The 21,296-nt window shown below is 47.0% G+C and overlaps 2 protein-coding genes across 2 annotated transcripts in view; one reads left to right on the top strand and one right to left on the bottom strand.

Moving 5' to 3' along the window:
- LOC140360670 (rho GTPase-activating protein 7) overlaps positions 1 to 2,360 on the top strand; it is a 42,420-nt gene extending 40,060 nt beyond the window's left edge. Inside the window, exons 16-18 of the mRNA XM_072445996.1 lie at positions 1,042 to 1,271; positions 1,430 to 1,594; positions 1,775 to 2,360. Coding sequence (XP_072302097.1) covers positions 1,042 to 1,271; positions 1,430 to 1,594; positions 1,775 to 1,862 — 483 coding nt within the window. The 3' untranslated portion in view covers positions 1,863 to 2,360. The remainder of the gene's footprint in view (positions 1 to 1,041; positions 1,272 to 1,429; positions 1,595 to 1,774) is intronic.
- Positions 2,361 to 2,839: 479 nt separating this feature from the next.
- Positions 2,840 to 21,296, bottom strand: part of rars1 (arginyl-tRNA synthetase 1) — a 28,281-nt gene continuing 9,824 nt past the window's right edge. Inside the window, exons 4-15 of the mRNA XM_072445982.1 lie at positions 21,175 to 21,283; positions 20,997 to 21,097; positions 18,898 to 19,019; positions 18,319 to 18,439; positions 15,194 to 15,323; positions 14,965 to 15,069; positions 14,166 to 14,344; positions 11,489 to 11,598; positions 9,488 to 9,593; positions 7,091 to 7,263; positions 4,019 to 4,266; positions 2,840 to 2,993 (exon numbers count right to left, since the gene is read on the bottom strand). Coding sequence (XP_072302083.1) covers positions 2,884 to 2,993; positions 4,019 to 4,266; positions 7,091 to 7,263; positions 9,488 to 9,593; positions 11,489 to 11,598; positions 14,166 to 14,344; positions 14,965 to 15,069; positions 15,194 to 15,323; positions 18,319 to 18,439; positions 18,898 to 19,019; positions 20,997 to 21,097; positions 21,175 to 21,283 — 1,614 coding nt within the window. The 3' untranslated portion in view covers positions 2,840 to 2,883. The remainder of the gene's footprint in view (positions 2,994 to 4,018; positions 4,267 to 7,090; positions 7,264 to 9,487; positions 9,594 to 11,488; positions 11,599 to 14,165; positions 14,345 to 14,964; positions 15,070 to 15,193; positions 15,324 to 18,318; positions 18,440 to 18,897; positions 19,020 to 20,996; positions 21,098 to 21,174; positions 21,284 to 21,296) is intronic.

Raw genomic sequence — 21,296 nt, forward strand, 5'->3', positions numbered from 1 at the left:
GTTGAGCTTTTGTGCACCGTATTTTCCGCACGAAAAGGCTCACTGTCAATAAATTATCTATTTTGGATAATTGTTCATATAAAAGGCGCACCGGACTATAAAGCGCATTAAGCGAAACTAAACAGACGGATAAGTCAGTCAAGCTTTATTAAACGTGTTCAACTCATTCAGATCAACATTGTTCAAACGTTAATGAGCGTATTCACAATAACCCCCAGCCTCGTTCAGTTAAAACACGTAAAATACAACACATTACACAAATCCTGGGCTGGATGCCGCCGTACATCCCGCATCCCCGGATCCATCTTGTCATTATCCGAGTGTCGCCACGGTATCCTTCTGATGATGCCGGCCTCTGTGAAAGCTCGGACCACAGTTGGCACTGATAGTTTAGCTCAGAGTATAAAGTCCACGTCGTAAGCGTCTCTCTTGGCAGGAGCCATTTTGGGGTCCTTTATTTAGCTGTCCGTTTTGCTCCTGACTTTGGCAGCTGTAATGTTGTAGTAATAATGTAGTTTACATTTTGACAGAGCGTCTTGTACCACACAAAATGGCTTCGAGGTCAATGAACACAACCAGATAGAATCCATATGTTAAGCGCACCGGATTATAAAGCGCACAAGACGGTTTTTGAGGACATTACAGGCTTTTAAGTGCGCCTTATAGTGTGGAAAGTACGGTATTTTCTGTTCAAAAGCAGTGAGAAGCCCCCTGCGCTCCGTGAAGCCTCCGCGCTCCGTGAAGCCCCCGCGCTCCGTGAAACCCCCGCGCTCCGTGAAGCCCCCGCGCTCCGTGAAGCCCCCGCGCTCCGTGAAACCTGAAGCCCCCCGCGCTCCGTGAAGCCCCCGCGCTCCGTGAAACCTGAAGCCCCCCGCGCTCCGTGAAGCCTCCGTGCTCCGTGAAGCCCCCGTGCTCCGTGAAGCCCCCGTGCTCCGTGAAGCCCCCGTGCTCTGTGAAGCCTCCGTGCTCTGTGAAGCCTCCGCGCTCCGTGAACCGTCTAAAGACCACTTTTAACCGTGCGTGAACTCTTCCCCCCAGCAGTGCTCCAACCTCAGCCCTTTGCCCTTGTGGCGAGCCCGTCTAGAGCTGGAGGTCCCGCCCGCCGTGGTCCTGAGGAGGGTCCTTTCTGAGCGCGCCCAGTTCGACCCTCGTCTGCAGCGGGACCCCAGACTCCGCCCCCTCGGTCCCGACACAGACCTGTGCCGGTACCAGATCCAGAGCCAGGGACACGAGCTGGGGTCCGTCCCCCCCACAGTCTATAACCTGCTCAGGTACGGACCAACAGCCCCCCCTGCTGGAGAACTGCTGCAGGTGGTGCAGTGAGCGGCTTCTTGTGTGGAAACCGATTCGATTGTGTTGAAGAATGGGTCAAATGCAGAGGACAAAATATTTTATTATAATAGACTACAGCGTTTGGTTTGTCTTGCAGATCCTGGCAGTCGGACCCCTCCTCCGGCCCCCTTTTTGTGTCCTCCATGTCCGTCCCTCAGCGCCACGTCCCAAAGACCGTCCATGTGCACTGCTGCCTGTATCTGCTGGAGCCCACGGGGGACGAGAAGACCAGGCTCACCCACCTCTGCAGCACCGAGTACAGGTGAGGACGGGTACGGGCGGGGTGCGAGGGAGGGCGAGAAGAAAGTACGGGCGACAGACGCGAGGACGGGTGAGAGACGGGAGTAAGGGCCAAACTTCTCTAAATGTCTTCAGTTCCTTTTCAGACAAAAGAATCACTTGCTTCATCCTTTGTTTGTCTCATGTTTTGTTCGTCCACCAGGGGGCGATCTTTGGACTGGCACGTTAAAGTGGGCGGGCATCTTTTGGCCAATGAACTGCTGTCGATACAAGACTCTTTTGAACGATGAACCCACTGACTCTTTTAAACGTGTCGCTCCGTTCGCTGAAGGACTTTACAAACCCAAAACGGAGGAATGACCTCGCAGCGGCCGAGTTTCCCATAATCCTTTGTGCTTTTCTATTGTGAGTTAAACTGATGGATAAGATATTGCATCTAAATCAGACGTAGACAAAATCCGTCTCCAGAAAAGATTTTATTTATTCTAGTTGTAATGTTTAAAACATAAATTCCATAGTTTTTAATGGAACTGAATGTGTCAAAATAAATACAAAAATACCTTTTCAGATTATGATTTTACACGTTTGTATATTTTGTACATGAAGCTACTGTAAATGTGTTGAACATGTTGGATTATTTTGACTTTGAGGATTAAAGTGTTTCCTGTGAAAATGAGATGTTTTTTTTCAGTGTCCTCGCCTCACAGCAACAGGGTCCCGGGCGGCCCAGAGTATGTCAGTGTCCTTAAAGTATACACGATGCGTACAAATCGTAGATCTCTTTTGTGCAGATTTAATTATTTCTCCAAAACAGGAATTGTCATTTATATGAAACACAAAATGTCAAGTTCATTTCAAATCCTTTAATAAAATTTGCTGAACATAAAGGAGGAATTTTCTACAGTTTGATTTAAAGAAAAAGGAGAATGTTCATTGTGGTCTGTAAAGGAATATCTTATCTTATCTTATTTGTCTTGATATTTGAGCGCACTTCCTGCATACGGGGCAGTGACCTCACATCCTGCATACGGGGCAGTGACCTCACATCCTGGATACGGGGCAGTGACCTCACATCCTGGATACGGGGCAGTGACCTCACATCCTGGATACGGGGCAGTGACCTCACATCCTGCATACGGGGCAGTGACCTCACATCCTGGATACGGGGCAGTGACCTCACATCCTGGATACGGGGCAGTGACCTCACATCCTGGATACGGGGCAGTGACCTCACATCCTGGATACGGGGCAGTGACCTCACATCCTGGATACGGGGCAGTGACCTCACATCCTGGATACGGGGCAGTGACCTCACATCCTGGATACTGGGTTGATGCCGAGGATGTCGAAGCCTTTGGCCATGACGGCGGCCGTGGCGTCGCACAGCAGCATCCTCCACATGTTCACCGTAACCACGGCGCCTGAACAGAGCCAAACAGCCTCGTTATTACAGCCGAGAACCGACATCTACCGCTCATTAACAAGTTGTTTGGACTTACACGCTCTCCCGCCCCCTACAGTTGGACGTACGCGCTCTACTGCCCCCTACAGGCGGACTCATGCGCTCTACTGCCCCCTACAGGTGGAAGTACGCGCTCTGCCGCCCCCTACAGGCGGAGGTACACGCTCTGCCGTCCCCTACAGGCGGACCTACGCGCTCTGCCGCCCCCTACAGGCGGAGGTACACGCTCTGCCGTCCCCTACAGGCGGACCTACGCGCTCTGCCGCCCCCTACAGGCGGAGGTACACGCTCTGCCATCCCCTACAGGCGGACCTACGCGCTCTACCGCCCCCTACAGGCGGAAGTACGCGCTCTACTGCCCCCTACAGGTGGACTTACACGCTCCCCTACAGGTGGACTTACACTCTCTACCGCCCCCTACAGGTGGACCTACATGCTCTACCGCCCCCTACAGGTGGACTTACACGCTCTACCGCCCCCTACAGGTGGACTTACACGCTCTACTGCCCCCTACAGGTGGACCTACATGCTCTACTGCCCCCTACAGGTGGACTTACACGCTCTACCGCCCCCTACAGGTGGACCTACATGCTCTACTGCCCCCTACAGGTGGACTTACACGCTCTACCACCCCCTACAGGTGGACTTACACGCTCTACCGCCCCCTACAGGTGGACCTACACGCTCTACCGACTTACACGCTCTACCGCCCCCTACAGGTGGACTTACACGCTCTACTGCCCCCTACAGGTGGACTTACACGCTCTACCGCCCCCTACAGGTGGACTTACACGCTCTACTGCCCCCTACAGGTGGACTTACACGCTCTACCGCCCCCTACAGGTGGACCTACACGCTCTGCCGCCCCCTACAGGTGGACCTACACGCTCTACTGCCCCCTACAGGTGGACTTACACACTCTACCGCCCCCTACAGGTGGACCTACACGCTCTGCCGCCCCCTACAGGTAAAAGGTGCTCGTACCGCTCTGCCGGTCCTTCTCGATGCAGTAGCAGCAGTCGTAGAACTCGGTGAAGGTGGTGGCGAGCTCGTAGAGGTAGTCGCAGAGCGTGTGGAGCAGCAGGTCGTCCGTGATCTTCTGCAGGATCTCGGGGAAACGCAGGATGCATTTGCCCAGTTTCCACTCCTTTTCGTGGTCCAAACGCACCTCCGTCTCCGCGGCCGCCTTCCTCAGTGCAGCCTCGTCGATGTTCGCCAGACGAGCGATGGATCTGGACACAAATATGACGGATATGAATCTACGCAGCCAATATCGGACTCGACACAGCGGCCGCTATTCCATCCATCCATATTATCGAAAAGTATATATTATCAGGTTGTAAGAAAGGCTTTGCATCTTTGTGTGCGCAACTCCCTGAATGTTAAATATTTAAACGCGTCCTGGAACCTACACATTTGCCATGTTAAAAATATGAATAAAATACAACCGCCCCGTTAAAATAATTTGAATTACAGCATTAAACTTCTTGCATTTTTAGAAATAAACGTGTAGTTTTAGTAAAGCATGTATACAGGCTTTTAGCTAGAGGGCCGTCTTCCCGTCTTGTGGACGGGGTATCTCGACATGTGGACGGACATTTTTGAGGGCAAGGACGGTGTAATTTTTATTTATACATTTTAGAAAAGTGAATATCACCATTAAATCGGGCCGGGAAGCGTTTGACGATAGTCCCCCGCGGTCCGCGCCATGACAGTTTAGTGTTTACAAGTGAAAATTTGCATGCTGCGCGCTGATTGGTCGACAAAGTTTGTGTGCCTGGCCCTGATTGGCTGCCGAACCGTGGTCTGGAAAATGCCAAAGCTCAGGCGGCGCGAGAGTATGGAAAGTCAATATGATACGAGAGGCGTGCGGGCGCTGCCGTGTAGTCGCCTCCGCGTTAAAAGCGCCACTTTATTTAGTAAAAGCGTCGAAAAAAGGTGGTGATAAACATATTGGCTTTCCATAGGCTTCCCGCGAGCGCCGAAGGCGCGAAGCCTGCACATACGTCATCTTTATTAACTACTGAGTAAGTGTCTAAATTACCCAAACATTCACACGGCCAAAAACAACAGCGATTTTCAATGTTCGTCTGGCAAAATTCACAGTTCCATAAAAAAAAAAAAAAAAACGTAACAAGGGAAGGGTTGTGATCTATGCGTTATTGAGCTTTTGACAGCATTTCACTGCACGTCGTGACCTTTCCTCCGAGACCGGGAGTCGACCCAAGGAGTGTGCGAGTTTGCCCCAATCACCTCGGCATTAGACCATTTCGCTCCTCGACATTACACCATTTCGCTCCTTGGCATTACACCGTTTCGCTCCTCGACATTACACCATTTCGCTCCTTGGCATTACACCGTTTCGCTCCTCGACATTACACCAGTTCGCTCTTCACCACTTCATCCGTTCCCCATCGCCTTAAACTTCCCCGACTGGATGAAACTGGTTCAAAGACGCTGTGATGAAGCCGTCCGCCGCAGAGTTTGGCTAAATTGTCTGAACTCCTGCCTCGGCCGCTTCCCTCCCGAGCTGCCGCTCGAGGGGGGGAACATTGAATCTTTCCCACAAAAAAAAAAAAAATCAATGAAATCTGGGCTCGGAGCCACGGCTCGGCCCCGGCCCCAGAGCGAGCCCACCCTGGAGCTAATCCCGAACCAGATCTGGAGCCGCGATACCACGAGGGGACAGGAGACCGCAGCACAAGTCCATTTAAGTTTGGAGTTTACTAACCAGCTGACTTATGGCTTGTTCCAAACTTTGAGGGTTAAAGATGTACATCACCGAAGTACGAAGAGAGAGAGAACAAACTTTTGGAGGGAAGTTTGGAGATTGAAGGAGTATATCAACTGAACAAAGTGGATTTCCGAAAGGCTTTAGCTGCTTTAGTTGAACAACTTTCTTGCACTTATTTTATTGTATCTTTCCGTTTGGCCTTTCTCTTCTCTTGTAAGACCACAGTAACTCAATAGCAACACTTATCGTCCTAGAACATGCACAACAGACTCCTCCAGGACGGATGTGTTTGGACTATCTGTGCCACACAACCTGGTGCTGATGCAGACGTTCCATCTCATTCATTTTAACACTGTTTCTCAAGAGTAAAAACCATCAATATCTTTGAAGGTGCTTAATGAAATAAAACTGATTTAATCTTCAAACTGTTGTGGCGTGTTATTGTCCAGCAATGTTAGATTTCATGTTTTTTACGCGGTTGGCAAGTCAGACTTTAGAGAAAACTGTTCAACTCGTGGTTTATGTTTTCTACCGAGGCTCTGGTGTTAAACACATGAGGTCGAGTGGTTTTCAGTCGCCAAAACAGCCCTGGGTCTTCATAGTTTGTGGTGTTTGAAGGCTAACGCTAACTTTCCCAATGACAATGCACTGGAGCTGATGCGGCGGTTTCTTTAGCATAAAAGAACGGGTCAAAAGCAGTCGACAAGAGCATTATAACTTTGTTCTTTACCTGACGCGCGTGAAGGCCTAGAGGAGGCATTACCTGATGCGCGTGAAGGCCTAGAGGAGGATTTACCTGATGCGCGTGAAGGCCTAGAGGAGGCTTTACCTGATGCGCGTGAAGGCCTAGAGGAGGCTTTACCTGATGCGCGTGAAGGCCTAGAGGAGGCTTTGCCTGATGCGCGTGAAGGCCTAGAGGAGGCTTTACCTGATGCGCGTGAAGGCCTAGGAGGCTTTACCTGATGCGCGTGAAGGCCTAGAGGAGGCTTTACCTGATGCGCGTGAAGGCGTAGAGGAGGCTTTGCCTGATGCGCGTGAAGGCCTAGAGGAGGCTTTACCTGATGCGCGTGAAGGCCTAGAGGAGGCTTTACCTGATGCGCGTGAAGGCCTAGAGGAGGCTTTGCCTGATGCGCGTGAAGGCCTAGAGGAGGCTTTGCCTGATGCGCGTGAAGGCCTAGAGGAGGCTTTACCTGATGCGCGTGAAGGCCTAGAGGAGGCTTTACCTGATGCGCGTGAAGGCGTAGAGGAGGCTTTACCTGATGCGCGTGAAGGCCTAGAGGAGGCTTTACCTGATGCGCGTGAAGGCCTAGAGGAGGCTTTACCTGATGCGCGTGAAGGCGTAGAGGAGGTAGGCCGCAGTGTTGCCTCGATCGTCCAGCATCTTGTCGAAAGAGAAGACGTAGTCGTTGATTCGGTTGTGAGACAGATCCGCGTATTTGATACAACCGAACGCCACCGCTCTCTGCGCCTTCTCCAGCTCCTCTGGGCTCAGCACCTGACAAACAAACCAAACCATGTACTTGTATGTACAACCATGTACTTGTATGTACAACCATGTACTTGTATATATAACCATGTACTTGTATGTAAAGCCATGTACTTGTACCGTATTTAGTAAAGTCGTACATACGTGAAAGTAGAATATCCATATTAGAAAAGAAAGTAAGAGTTTCTGTGTAAAGATGACGTAGTTCGAAACGTCTGCAAACAAGTTTAGAGACTTTGTTCTAATTATTTAACAGTTTATACTCTGCAAATCTAACTGGAAAAAGCAATAAAAACGTTAATACATTTCTGCGTTTATAGTCTGCAAATCTAGTTAAAATCACAATGAAAAACTTTTGTAATGTATTTTCTCTGATCCTCTCACGCGGCACGGCTCGCCGCGCTCGCCGCTCTCACCGGCCTCTCACGCGGCTCTCACCGGCCTCTCACGCTCGCCGCGCCGCTCTCACCGGCCTCTCACGCTCGCCGCGCCGCTCTCACCGGCCTCTCACGCTCGCCGCGCCGCTCTCACCGGCCTCTCACACTCGGCGCGCCGCTCTCACCGGCCTCTCACACTCGGCGCGCCGCTCTCACCGGCCTCTCACGCGGCTCTCACCGGCCTCTCACGCGGCGCTCGCCACTCTCACCGGCCTCTCACGCTCGCCGCGCCGCTCTCACCGGCCTCTCACACTCGGCGCGCCGCTCTCACCGGCCTCTCAGGCGGCTCTCACCGGCCTCTCACGCGGCGCTCGCCGCTCTCACCGGCCTCTCACGCTCGCCGCGCCGCTCTCACCGGCCTCTCACGCTCGCCGCGCCGCTCTCACCGGCCTCTCACGCTCGCCGCGCCGCTCTCACCGGCCTCTCACACTCGGCGCGCCGCTCTCACCGGCCTCTCACACTCGGCGCGCCGCTCTCACCGGCCTCTCGCGCGGCGGTCAGGTTACTGGAAACACCTTTTTTTTTTGGGCCAAACCTTGATTCTGTTTCGTCTTTTGAAAAATGTGACTCCGTTTTATGACAGAAACGGTCAGAGTTTTGATTTGGGTTTGATGGTCAGAGGATTAGAGGGTCAGAGGGTTAGGGTGAGAGGGTTAGGGTCAGAGGGTTAAGGTCAGAGGGTTAAGGTCAGAGGGTTAGGGTCAGAGGGTTAGGGTCAGAGGGTTAGGGTCAGAGGGTTAGGGTCAGAGGGTCAGAGGGTTAGGATCAGAGGGTTAGGGTCAGGGTCAGAGGGTTAGGGTCAGGGTCAGAGGGTCAGGGTCAGAGGGTCAGAGGGTTAGGGTCAGAGGGTCAGAGGGTTAAGGTCAGAGGGTCAGGATCAGAGGGTTAGGGTCAGAGGGTCAGAGGGTTAAGGTCAGAGGGTCAGAGGGTTAGGATCAGAGGGTTAGGGTCAGGGTCAGAGGGTTAGGGTCAGAGGGTTAGGGTCAGGGTCAGAGGGTTAGGGTCAGAGGGTTAGGGTTTCCGATATTTTTTAGGAAACTACAAAAAGAGCGCATGACGTTTTGAAAAAAAATTGCCCACGTCTGAATTGCCATCGTCAACACGTTTCTCTGGCTTAAAGGTTTTTTTCCCTATCCTACGAGCGCAGGAGACGTTGGAGTCTCGGAGAAACGGGGAAAGTTGGAGCAGCGAATAGAGAAGGGGAAAAACGTGGTTAAATGCTCTTAAAAGTCGACAAGTCTCCTTTAAGAGCGCTTGGCAGACGGCCCGGTCACGCCCACGTGAACTTGACCCGGTGGACGCGGGTCAGGGTTACGCCCACGTGAACTTGACCCGGTGGACGCGGGTCAGGGTCACGCCCACGTGAACTTGACCCGGTGGACGCGGGTCAGGCGGACGTGAACTTGACTTGACCCGGTGGACGCGGGTCAGGGTCACGCGCACGTGAACCGGGTCAGGGTCACGCGCACGTGAACTTGACCCGGTGGACGCGGGTCAGGGTCAAGCCCACGTGAACTTGACCCGGTGGACGCGGGTCAGGGTCAAGCCCACGTGAACTTGAACCGGTGGACGCGGGTCAGGGTCAAGCCCACGTGAACTTGACCCGGTGGACGCGGGTCAGGGTCAAGCCCACGTGAACTTGAACCGGTGGACGCGGGTCAGGGTCAAGCCCACGTGAACTTGACCCGGTGGACGCGGGTCAGGGTCAAGCCCACGTGAACTTGACCTGGTGGACGCGGGTCAGGGTCACGCCCACGTGAACTTGACCCGGTGGACGCGGGACGGCCTCTGTTCACCTTGTCCCGCTCCTTGTCCTTGAGCTTGTCCATGGACCTCTTCAGACCCTCGTCCAGCAGGTCCATCAGACGCACTGTGTCGCCAGAGCGAGTCTTGAACTTCTTCCTGGAAATAAAAGTAGAGTCAAACTTGTCCAGACCTGTACGGCTCCCCCTGCTGGAGCCGGGGGGTACATCGTGGTCAGAACATTAAAAGAAATACTCTTTTCATACTCTTTTCATGTAGTCCATGGATAGTTCTGGTTAAAGGCGGTATGGATGATTTTTCGGCGATTTGAGAACGCAGGCGGAAGTGTGCATGAGCACTCCCCCGTGCGGACTGATACAACACACACGTGCGTTTGTTTATTAGCGCAACGAAGCGCATCGTATTGCTCGTCTCTCGTAGATTTCTGTCCACTTCTGCGTCAGCTCGAACTGTCTTTCTCCGTCTTCATTTTGCCCCGTACACTGAGGGAACTATATTATGATAGATCCATGCGCTTAGGCACGCGGAAACGTGGGGACGAACCGCACGCGGCTGCAGGTGAGCGGTAGGTGCGTTTTATGATTGATACGTGGCAGGACAAATGATTTATCCACGCCACGAGGAAATATGGTAAAAAAATGTGCTGAAAAAAAAAACGTCCATACCACCTTTAATATTTAGAACTTCAGACCAGGAAAACCTAATATGGACAGGTCATTATTTTATTTGTATTGTGGCTCAGCGTTTACACTATAGTTCTGCGTTTCCTCTATTACAAAAGAAAACTAACAATAAATGGACAGAAGTAATCACTCAGTAAGTTCTGTATTTGCCACGAATTATGATGAATAAACTTAATTGTTACAGCAAATATTACCCATTATTATTAAAATTACAGAATCAAACTTGAAAGAACACATTTAGTTTTCGCAAATAATCGTTTAAAATATGCGCAGCACAAATCGAAACATGAAAAGTCACAAACTCGGCTGATTTATTTGAACATTTGGCGCTCGTTTCTCTTTGTAAAAGAGATCGGGTTTAAATTCTCACTTCCTGTTTGTAATCGATGACATCACAATGGGAAATTACCCAGCAAACACTGGGCCAAAACTCATTAATGTCACAACTTTTTTGACAAATACAAATTTATGAGAGAGACTTTGTTGTTAAATTAATGTTTAAAGGGTCAAAAAAAAAAAAAAAATGTTTGGTGTAAATTCAACATAAACTTTGACTGGAATGAGTGTCCCTGGCGTGATGTCACTTCCTGTCATTTTCTACAGATTTTTCAACGTTTTCTCCACAAATACCTGCTCGATCGGTGTAAAACTATACTTTATATGTACGACAGGTATAAACACACCAAATAACGCAACTTTAAACTGTCCGAACGTTCCGATGTGGCTTATGATGATTAAACTTTACATTAAGGATAATTTTTTAGACGATCGATTGAACTAAAAAGACTCGCAGACCCTTGACATTCCTAATTGCTTGTCATTGTCAGTAATCAACGATCTGATTTTTGCGCGAGTTTTTAAACATGCTCCAAAGTACCTTCAGTTCGGCCGCTCATGTTTAAGAACTGAAAAACAAAATGACATCTGTATCGCTGTTTCCCCCGGGACTACCTGTGTTCTGACGCCACCTACTGGACGCAGAGAGTATTACACAGGTTAATAATGCACAACTAGAGCGAGTCTGGAGATGATTTGTGGAGTTAAAAACAGCAGAAGATTCTCAGAGTTACAGATGGAAGAAAGGTCAGTTATGGAGGAGATTCAGAACGGAGTGTTTCTGAGGCTCGGAGGGGAGAGGACTTTATCAAACTGTGAATAAAGTTAAACGTGCTCCAGCCGAGTTTGCGACCAGGAACTAACATCATCAGTCATCTTTTTTTGTATAAATAAATCACGCTTTCAAACGTGTTATTGTGATCGGTCTAGAAACAAGTTCAAAGTTTGTGGGGGGGAGGAGAATGCTTTCAAAAACGCCGAGGGTCAACAGAAAACAAGCGGCGCGACACGTACTTGTCCTCTCCCAGCACCACTCCGAAGCCGGCGTGCTCAACCCGGGTCACGCCGGGGTCGTACCAGCCGATCATCTGAGCCGCAGCGAACACCACCTGGAAGTGAGACCCCTGCAGGCACAAACACACATTGCAGTTAGCGCCCAACACTCCGGCGGTTAAAAGTGCGACCGTTTTTGTTTGTGATCGCCGCGGTTCTACAAACTGTTCCGCGAACGCCTATCGCCCGCACTTTTTATTGATATATTATCGTCACGTCCCTACTTTACGTCGCGCCGCCCTGTGGAGAGCTGCGGTCATGCACGATAGCGGAAAACGGCTTTGGCTACGCGACGCGCACAAATCCAACGAGAATCGCCGTTTAAGAAATGAAAACTGTGGAGCAGGGGTGTCCAAACTTTTCTCACCGAGGGCCGCATTTTGAAACTTATACGGAGCAGAGGGCCACAGACAACCCGACAATGTCAAATTTGTCGAATGCCAAAGTGAATCATTAGAAATTTTGCATTTGACATAGCTTTGATGTGCCTCTACACCTTTAATAAGACTTGGAACACTTGGCATAACATAAAAATGCTTGAATTTTTCCAATTTTAAAGTAAAAAGTACTACTTTTTGTTGTTTGGAGCAAGTTAGCAGGAAGCCAGAGGGCCAACAAAAATTGGTCTGAGGGCCGCATTTGGACATGCCTGCTGTAGAGTGAAGAGAGTAAAGCGCAGGGGGCGTGTGTCGGAGAGGAATCTGGAGCGCAACGGAGAATACCGTACTTTTCGGACTATAAGTTGCACCAGCCAGAAAATGGATAGAGAAGAAAAAACATAAGTTGCACTGGAGAATAAGTCATAGGTAGCATTTTTTGGGGGGAAATTTATTTGGAAGACCAAAACGGACATTTCATCTTGAAATACAGTTTAAAATAATAACAGATGAGAGAACATGGTGAATAGGTGTATGTATGCTAACGCCAACACCTTCAGCTACATGACGCACAGACAACAAACTGTGGTAAGCGTCTGGTATGTTAACGTAACATATGAACAGTTGTTCACATGTTCTTTATGCTATAGTTATCTGAATAAGTTTACCAAAGCATCAGTATTACCCCAAATAACAAATCCATTGAATTCTTCTTCCTCTGTGTCACTTCTGAACAACTCCACAAACTCCAGAGGTAGAGGAAGTGCAGATTCTTCTTCTGCGTCGCTGATAGCCTAGAAGGCCCTCTTGTGGTTGCCAGTGTGAAAATAACGAATAATATCACATACAAGTCGCACCCCGGCCAAACTATGTAAAAAAAGACTTATAGTCCGGAAAATACAGTAAACGCAGCAGGAATTGCTCTAAATGCAACTGCAAGTGGTTTGATGAGAACTGTTTCATGGCTAAACGCTCCTAAAAGTGGCACAATAAATAATTTTAAATACTGTGCGACTTGTATAAGCAACATTTGTTCGATGATGAAAGAAGCCAGCAGAGGGCGCCATTAGCCTCGCCTGACGTCACAAAAATGTGTGCGTTTCATGTAAAAAAAAAGGGGGTAAAGGCAGAGAAATTTTATGTAAAAAAAACTTAATATTTTAATACAGGGGACTAATATCCCAGTTAAATAAATGCATAAATAGGTGAATAAATTGGCAGAAATATATGTTTTTTTAAGTTATTTCACGCCGATTCCCAGGAGATTTTGTCTTTGACTGATGGCAAAAATAATCTCTAAAAACAAAAACAAAAATGACGAGTCTAGAGCCAGGAGGTACTCTAATCATAATCCCATCTGGAGTCGTTACGGTTCTAACATTTCAAACTGGAAACAAAAGAATAGGCTCAATATCAAGTTCGATGATAGTAGTTTTTTTCCCCAATCTTACATTTGGACAAAGCTGTGGATCTCTTGTCTCAGTTTTATTTGTCTTCCTACTGACACTCGCTCAGCTGAACATCTAGTTCTAGCATCGATTAGTTTCAACTCTGAGATCAACCCTGGTCGTTCGGCCACGATTTTGCCCCAATATCGAGCTTTAGCGCAACGATTATTTTACGACGGTTTTACCATTATTTAACGATTATTGAAACAAAACAATGCAAACAGAGGCGAGTTTGTACAGCTTTGGCACATTCACTTTAGGAGTCAGCCTCAGAGACATTAGCACATTAGCATTAGCACACTAGTTCAAACCATGACTTCAGACGTGTTTTTTGAGCAGATTCCTCAGTCAGTAGTTTTTTTATGCTTTAAAACGCTTATATACGCGTTGAATCGCTTTGCTCCGCCGCTGCCGTTTTTAAACATAAAATGTATCGATTGGTTTCTTTTTGATAGTTTTAGAAAAGCTTTTTTGAAAAACCAGCGCGGCCAATGAGAGCGTGCATTCGGCTCTGACTCTACTTATTTTCACACTGGCCTCATTGTTGTCCCAGAGTCCGACTTTTCCAAGTCACAGACACACAAAGTACTGATATACAACAAATATATACTGCAATACTGCTTCAATATCACGCAAAACAACGTCACTGTGATTCAAACGGTCACAGAAAGAAGCACATTTTAGGGGCAGGCGTTTGAGTTTTTATTGTGTTTTACTTCCTACTAATCGAACCGAGAGCCGAATAATCACGACACGAGTTCAGACGGTCAGAACAAAGGCGCCAAACGTGTGGCGAGCGCCGCGCTTCGTCACCTGTCCGCTGTCCGTGACGTAGATGATGATGTCGGCCTTCTCGTCGAAGAGTCGCTGTCTGAGCGCCGCGAGGTCCGAGGTGTCGTACGTGTACCCACCGTCCGACTTGACCACGGTCAGAGGCAACGACTGCCCCGTCGCAAACACGATCTTGCGGCCCTCGTCCAGCTCCACGAAACCTGGACACAAACCAGCGCCTTTAGAGCAGCGTCTCCCAACCGGAGGTACAGGTACTTCTGTTTCGTGTAACGTACGGGTCGAGGGTCAAAGTGTTTTCCATATTTAACCAATGACATGAAAGAAAACAGAGTGACATGGACCGTCCCGTCTGTCGCTGCTGCTTAAACAGAATCCATGGAAAATACGCACTGCAATGCTGCCCCCAAGTGGCTACATTTAGCCATTACACACATTTGCTTCTAGATGGAGGTAAAAATTAAACTTGACAGGTTAATCCTCACAATAATGGAGTTCAAACTCTTGGGTCCATCTTCAGCTGTTGTGATTGAACCAATCACAGAGCGGCTTTGTGGTTTGGGCAGAAGCCAAAAGGTGAAGCGCAAACAAACCAAAAACAAACATGGAGGACAAACTTCTGCCCGTTTCAGCAGAAATACGGACTATTCTTTGGAAGGAAAGATGTCTCAGATTCTTACAACCCGTCATATTACTCGACCTGTGTCCAATCAGCTTCAAACATTCACCAGGAGGTTTGATCTTTTCCCGATCACTTTTCAGCGAGATCCAGGTTTGGTAAAACGTGGCAGTAATGTACGATTTAGTGGAGTCGGACACAGACCTCTCTCCTCGAACTCTTTGACCACCGCGGTCATCATGTCCTGGTAGAAACTCTCTCCCCTCTCGATGATCTTCACGTCCAGACAGTCGTACACTCTCTGAAACTCTGCAACGCACAAACACACGTAAGCACTTTGGGTTAGTTTAAGAGCGCTTTAAATCACACAGGCGCATGGAATTGAGCAGAATACAACAGTGCGTCCTCAGAGGTCTTCTATGCTGGCCGTTACCTTTCCTGGACACGTCGCAGATCAGGTTCCAGGCCTTGATGAAGTCGGGCTCTTTGCTCTGCAGTCGCACCACGCACCGATACGCCCTCTTCTTGAAGTCCTCCTCGTTATCGAAGCGCTTCTTGGACTCCTGCAGAGACATTGCACACGTGTCGTCGGTCAAAGTGCGCCCGGATCGTGGCGAAGAAGGGCCGTGTGTTGCCTTTAAAGGGACGGCGGGTTGCAGGTTTAGGCCACCAGAAGGGGGCGCTGTGACTTGTCTGGAGCTGTGGTTGTTGTATTCAAATGGACTGAACATTTAGTGTGGATAAGAAAGGCTTTGAATGGGACAACGGCAAAAAGGAGACAATATGTAGGGATTTAACTGCTAATTTAAACATCTTCAACTACTACTCGGTTTACTAGTACTTTTCTCTATGAATAGTTGTTTTTGCATCCGTTTTTATAGCTTTCTCTACACCCTCTTGTACTCTTCTGATTGAGCAATGGGGCGTGTCTATAGTCGACCATAATATAATAACCGTAGTTGTATTTTGATCATTGTTACAGTGACAATAAGGTCTCTAAAAACACGTAAAAGAAGTAACTAAGTGTTACATAAAGATGTCAAAAAAGATAAATTACTGATGAATATTCGGTTTCTCAGTGCCTTCAGTCATCATATTTCAACTTTTATTCATCTAATCATTTTAAAAGTCTCAATGAATAATAGAAAAAAAATTGTCTAACCAGTCGATTACTGAAATAATCGTTAGTGGAAGCTCTAGCTCTGATCCACAGCAGCTCTGACTTTGTAGAAAGCCTGGAGGTCACTGCAGGGCTCAGATTAAGGATGGTGCTGCTAAACAATCCGTTAATTTTTCGAATTTGTATAGCAATTTCATAATTGCATAGCAAAACACGAAAGTGACTAACAATCCATATTTTCCATTGATATAACACGATTATTTATTTAAATGTATTTGTAAACATTCTATTAGAGAAAACTCTAAACAGATTTAACTTTTAAACACTTTTAAAACATTTTTTCTTTAAATAAAACTTGCAAATAAAATTAATTGTTGAACAAATGAATCAACACAGTCAGATGGCCTTATTTACAACTTTCTTCCATATCATCATCAATCAGATGACTATTTGCAGGAGTCTCATTTACATATTAATTGTCATTACACTCACAAAAAAAGGTATTAAGCTTCTGATGGAAAAATAAAGGTTGATGTGGTGTCCATTATGGTGTATTTTATGTGTTAATCAAATTGTACCGCTCTATTCCATTTTTCGTTTTTCTACTTGATGACGGTCCCTAAGTACTCTCGTCACTGCTCCGGCTGCACATTTGATGACGGTCTCTAAGCACTCGCCTCAGCTCCGGCTGCACATTCGGATCAGTGTAATTCGCTGCGCCCAAAATACGCATCTGATTGTTAAAAACGAGGTTGTGTCACTTGGCAGTGTAAATATGAGTGTGAATGATCTGCAAAGACTTTTGCGTTTAGGAGCTATTGGCCTCGGAAGTCTGAATCTGACGCAAACTTTACCGCACGTGGCTCCTCCCACTTTCAGACTCGCGATCTGAGACAGAAGCGGGACTCGTCATGTCAACACAGTGTCCTACATGTGTCATGACGTTATTGACGAGTGATCAGTACTTTTAGGCGCTTTGGTGATACAATTGAACACGCATTTTTGTATCGCAAAAGCTGCGATACAAACACACTTTTTTCAGACGAATGCATCGCTTTTGAGAGAAATTGCGTCGCATTTTGTGATGGGATACCGCTTATTCTGAACCCTGCACTGTCATGTATCTGACCTCACAGAAAGCCTGGAGGTCACTGTCATGTATCTGACCTCAGAGAAAGCCTGGAGGTCACCGTCATGTTTGACCTGACCTCGCAGAAAGCCTGGAAGTCACTGTCATGTTTGATCTGACCTTGTAGAAAGCCTGGAGGTCACTGTCATGTCTGATCTGACCTCACAGAAAGCCTGGAGGTCACTGTCATGTTAGATCTGACCTTGTAGAAAGCCTGGAGGTCACTGTCATGTTTGATCTGACCTTGTAGAAAGCCTGGAGGTCACTGTCATGTCTGATCTGACCTCACAGAAAGCCTGGAGGTCACTGTCATGTTAGATCTGACCTTGTAGAAAGCCTGGAGGTCACTGTCATGTTGGATCTGACCTTGTAGAAAGCCTGGAGTACACTGTCATGTTTGATCTGACCTTGTAGAAAGCCTGGAGGTCACTGTCATGATTGATCTGACCTTGTAAAAAGCCTGGAGGTCACTGTCATGTTAGATCTGACCTTGTAGAAAGCCTGGAGGTCACTGTCATGTTGGATCTGACCTTGTAGAAAGCCTGGAGTACACTGTCATGTTTGATCTGACCTTGTAGAAAGCCTGGAGGTCACTGTCATGATTGATCTGACCTTGTAAAAAGCCTGGAGGTCACTGTCATGTTTGATCTGACCTTGTAAAAAGCCTGGAGGTCACTGTCATGTTTGATCTGACCTTGTAGAAAGCCTGGAGGTCACTGTCATGATTGATCTGACCTTGTAAAAAGCCTGGAGGTCACTGTCATGTTTGATCTGACCTTGTAAAAAGCCTGGAGGTCACTGTCATGTTTGATCTGACCTTGTAGAAAGCCTGGAGGTTACTGTCATGTTTGATCTGACCTTGTAGAAAGCCTGGAGGTCACTGTCATGTTTGATCTGACCTTGTAGAAAGACTGGAGGTCACGGTCATGTTTGATCTGACCTTGTAGAAAGCATGGAGGTCACTGTCATGTTTGATCTGACCTTGTAGAAAGCCTGGAGGTCACTGTCATGTTTGATCTGACCTTGTAGAAAGCCTGGAGGTCACTGTCATGTTTGATCTGACCTTGTAGAAAGACTGGAGGTCACGGTCATGTTTGATCTGACCTTGTAGAAAGACTGGAGGTCACGGTCATGTTTGATCTGACCTTGTAGAAAGCATGGAGGTCACTGTCATGTTTGATCTGACCTTGTAGAAAGCATGGAGGTCACTGTCATGTTTGATCTGACCTTGTAAAAAGCCTGGAGGTCACTGTCATGTTTGATCTGACCTTGTAAAAAGCCTGGAGGTCACTGTCATGTTTGATCTGACCTTGTAGAAACCCTGGAGGTCACTGATTGGTGGAGAGACTGCGAGGTAATCGGGGAACTTGTCCTGGAGGTGAGCAATTAACATTCCGAACTGAGTACCCCAGTCTCCAACGTGGTTCAACCTGAAGACAAGACGACACATTTTATAGTGTGCCGTAACGTTTCCTTTGGATGCCTCTTTTTCTTTTTTTTTTTTAAACAATAACAATAATACTTAAAATACATTAAAAAATAGATACACATATGCATGTGTGTGTATGTATATTTTATTTATATTGTATTTTTTAATTATCATTATTGTTATTAATAGTATCATGTTATAGATTATTTACTTTTAAAGATTATTTACTTTTATTACTACAATTATACTGTTTTTTGTTGTTGTGGTCTTTTTATGGTTAGGAGCACCGGTATTTCATATTTGTTGAAATGTTTCAGTTTATAAAATGTGCTACATAAATAAGGTGGATTGGATTAAGTTTGAACAAAGAAACAAATACATGTAAAAATAGAATGACTGCTTTTCCAATAAATACATTATAATTACATTATAAATACACGTTAAGCACATTTTCCCGACCTGAGCACATCGTATCCGAGGAACTCGAAGAGGCGGGACATGCTGTCGCCGATGATGGTGGAGCGCAGATGTCCCACGTGCATCTCTTTGGCGATGTTTGGAGACGAGAAGTCCACCACCACCTGAACAAAGAAGAGACGTTTGCTCTTTCTTTAGGAGGAAAACGCTCATTCGCTTTTGTCAGAAGAAATCCAGCAGTGGGTTCTTCACATTCATGACAGAGGCGCATCATCGTCACACAGGCTGGACACTCGTTTATGAAGCAACATCAACACTCGACGGGACAGAAAACGCCTGCAATGGAAACGATAGTTGAAAGGACCAACCATGGACTGGAGATGATTGGGATTATTCGGGTCAAACTATAATCCTGAGAGCTGCGTAATAATAAACACGACAATTTTAGGAGCGGAATGACGTCTTTTTATTTAAGTGTGTACGTTTGCTCGTGTCAGGTTTGATTTAGAGCACCGCCAGCTCTAAACTGCAGGGCTCAAATTAAGGATTTTCACTTGTATAGCGGCGCTGCTAAACAATCCGTTAATTTTTTCAAATTTGTATAGCAATTTGATAATTGCATAGCAAAACATGAAAGTGACTAACAATCCATATTTTCCATTGATATAACACGATTATTTATTTAAAATGCATTTGTAAACAAAACTCTTTAACACATTTTTTTTTTTAATAAAACAGAAAACTTGCAAAAAAAATTAGTTGTTGAACAAATTAATCAACACAAAGTCAGATGGCCTTATTTACAACTTTCTTCTATATCCTCATCAGTAAGATGACTATTTGCAGGAGTCTCATTTACATATTAATTGTCATTACACTCCCAAAAAATATGAATAAGCTTCTGATGGAAAAATAAAGGTTGCTGTGGTGTCCATCATGGTGTATTTTATGCATTATTCAAATTGTACCGCTCTATTTGACGTTCCATTACATTTTTCGTTTTGCTATTTGATGACGGTCCCTAAGTACTCTCGTCTCTGCTCCGGCTGCACATTTGATGACGGTCTCTAAGCACTCATCTTGGCTCCTGCTGCACATTCGGAGCCATGTAATTCGCTGCGCCCAAAAAGGTTTCAAAATTTAAAAAAAAAAGGTCTATAACAAATAAAATCACTTTTGGATCTCTGCCGTTTCCCCCAGGGCTAACTGTGTTTTTGCGCCATCTACTGGCTGCAGAGGGAACTACACACAGTTTAACGTCCTGGTCTCAGCTCACAGTGAGTCTGGAGATGATTAATGGAGTTAAAAATGGAGTCACAGATGGAGAAAAGGTCAGTTATGGAGGAGATTCAGAACGGAGTGTTTCTGAGACTCGGAGGGGACTTTATCAAACTGTGAATGAAGCTAAATGTGCTCCAGAGTTTGTGACGAGGAACAGAGAGAGAACAGAGTGGGAACAGGGAACACTATTATTTTTTCGCTCTTGCACGAGATTACATTACAAGTACCGTATTTTCCGCACTATAAAGCGCACGTAAAAGTCTTTAACGTCCTCAAAAGCCGTCCGTGCGCTTAATAGTCCGGTGCGCATAATACATGGTTTATTTCTGGTTGTGCTTACTGACCGCGAAGATATTTTGTGTGGTACATGGTGTATAAAGAAGATTTGGGACACAAGACGCGATGCGCGACTAGAGTTACAGTACTCCGGAACCGGAAGTCCCAAAAACATATTTGCAAAGCATTCTGGGAACAGTAGTCTACCTTAACGTGGCGCACGCAACGCTTTGTCAAAACGTAAACAAAATTTTTAGTCAGGCACAACGCAGACACCTAAATAAAGGACCCAAAGAAACTTGGCCCAAGATGGCTACTGCCAAGAGACCATTGGAACTCTTATATTATTAGAAATGCGCTTACGGGCTAAATTATCAGTCAACTGTGGTCAGAGGCCGGAATCATCACTGAACTGCCGCGTGGGTCCGAGATGCGGGATCACATGACCAAAGAGATTTTAGCACGGAGCACTATCGGCGTTTTGACTGCTTTTACCATTATGCGCCCCAGCAGACATTAAACCGGGACACGGGACGTAAAATACGGTACATGTAAAAGATGAGACAAATAAAATGGCGACGTACTCTTTTCTTTTTGGGCAGAGGCGGAGGCTGGACTCCATTCACCAGCAGGTCACTGAGCAGCTGCGACACGAACGACCGCTTCAGGTGGACGTTCACGAAACCTGAGCATAAAACACACGTGTGAGGTCTGCGCAGGGGCGGCTCTCCATTGGGCTTCCCTCTGAGAGAAAGTGTGAACCTGGGCCGGCGATCCCAGTTTTCTCGATGAGCTCGTTTTCTGGAAGATTTTTCACAATTTTTTCAGCAATTTCTCTGGGATTCACTTTGACGTCTTTAGCCTTCAGCATCTGGAGAAAACAA

This window comes from Eucyclogobius newberryi, unplaced genomic scaffold (genome assembly GCF_026437365.1).
Source record: "Eucyclogobius newberryi isolate DKJ021-1_F unplaced genomic scaffold, fEucNew1.0.hap1 SCAF_15, whole genome shotgun sequence".
In the NCBI taxonomy this organism is placed as follows: domain Eukaryota; kingdom Metazoa; phylum Chordata; class Actinopteri; order Gobiiformes; family Gobiidae; genus Eucyclogobius; species Eucyclogobius newberryi.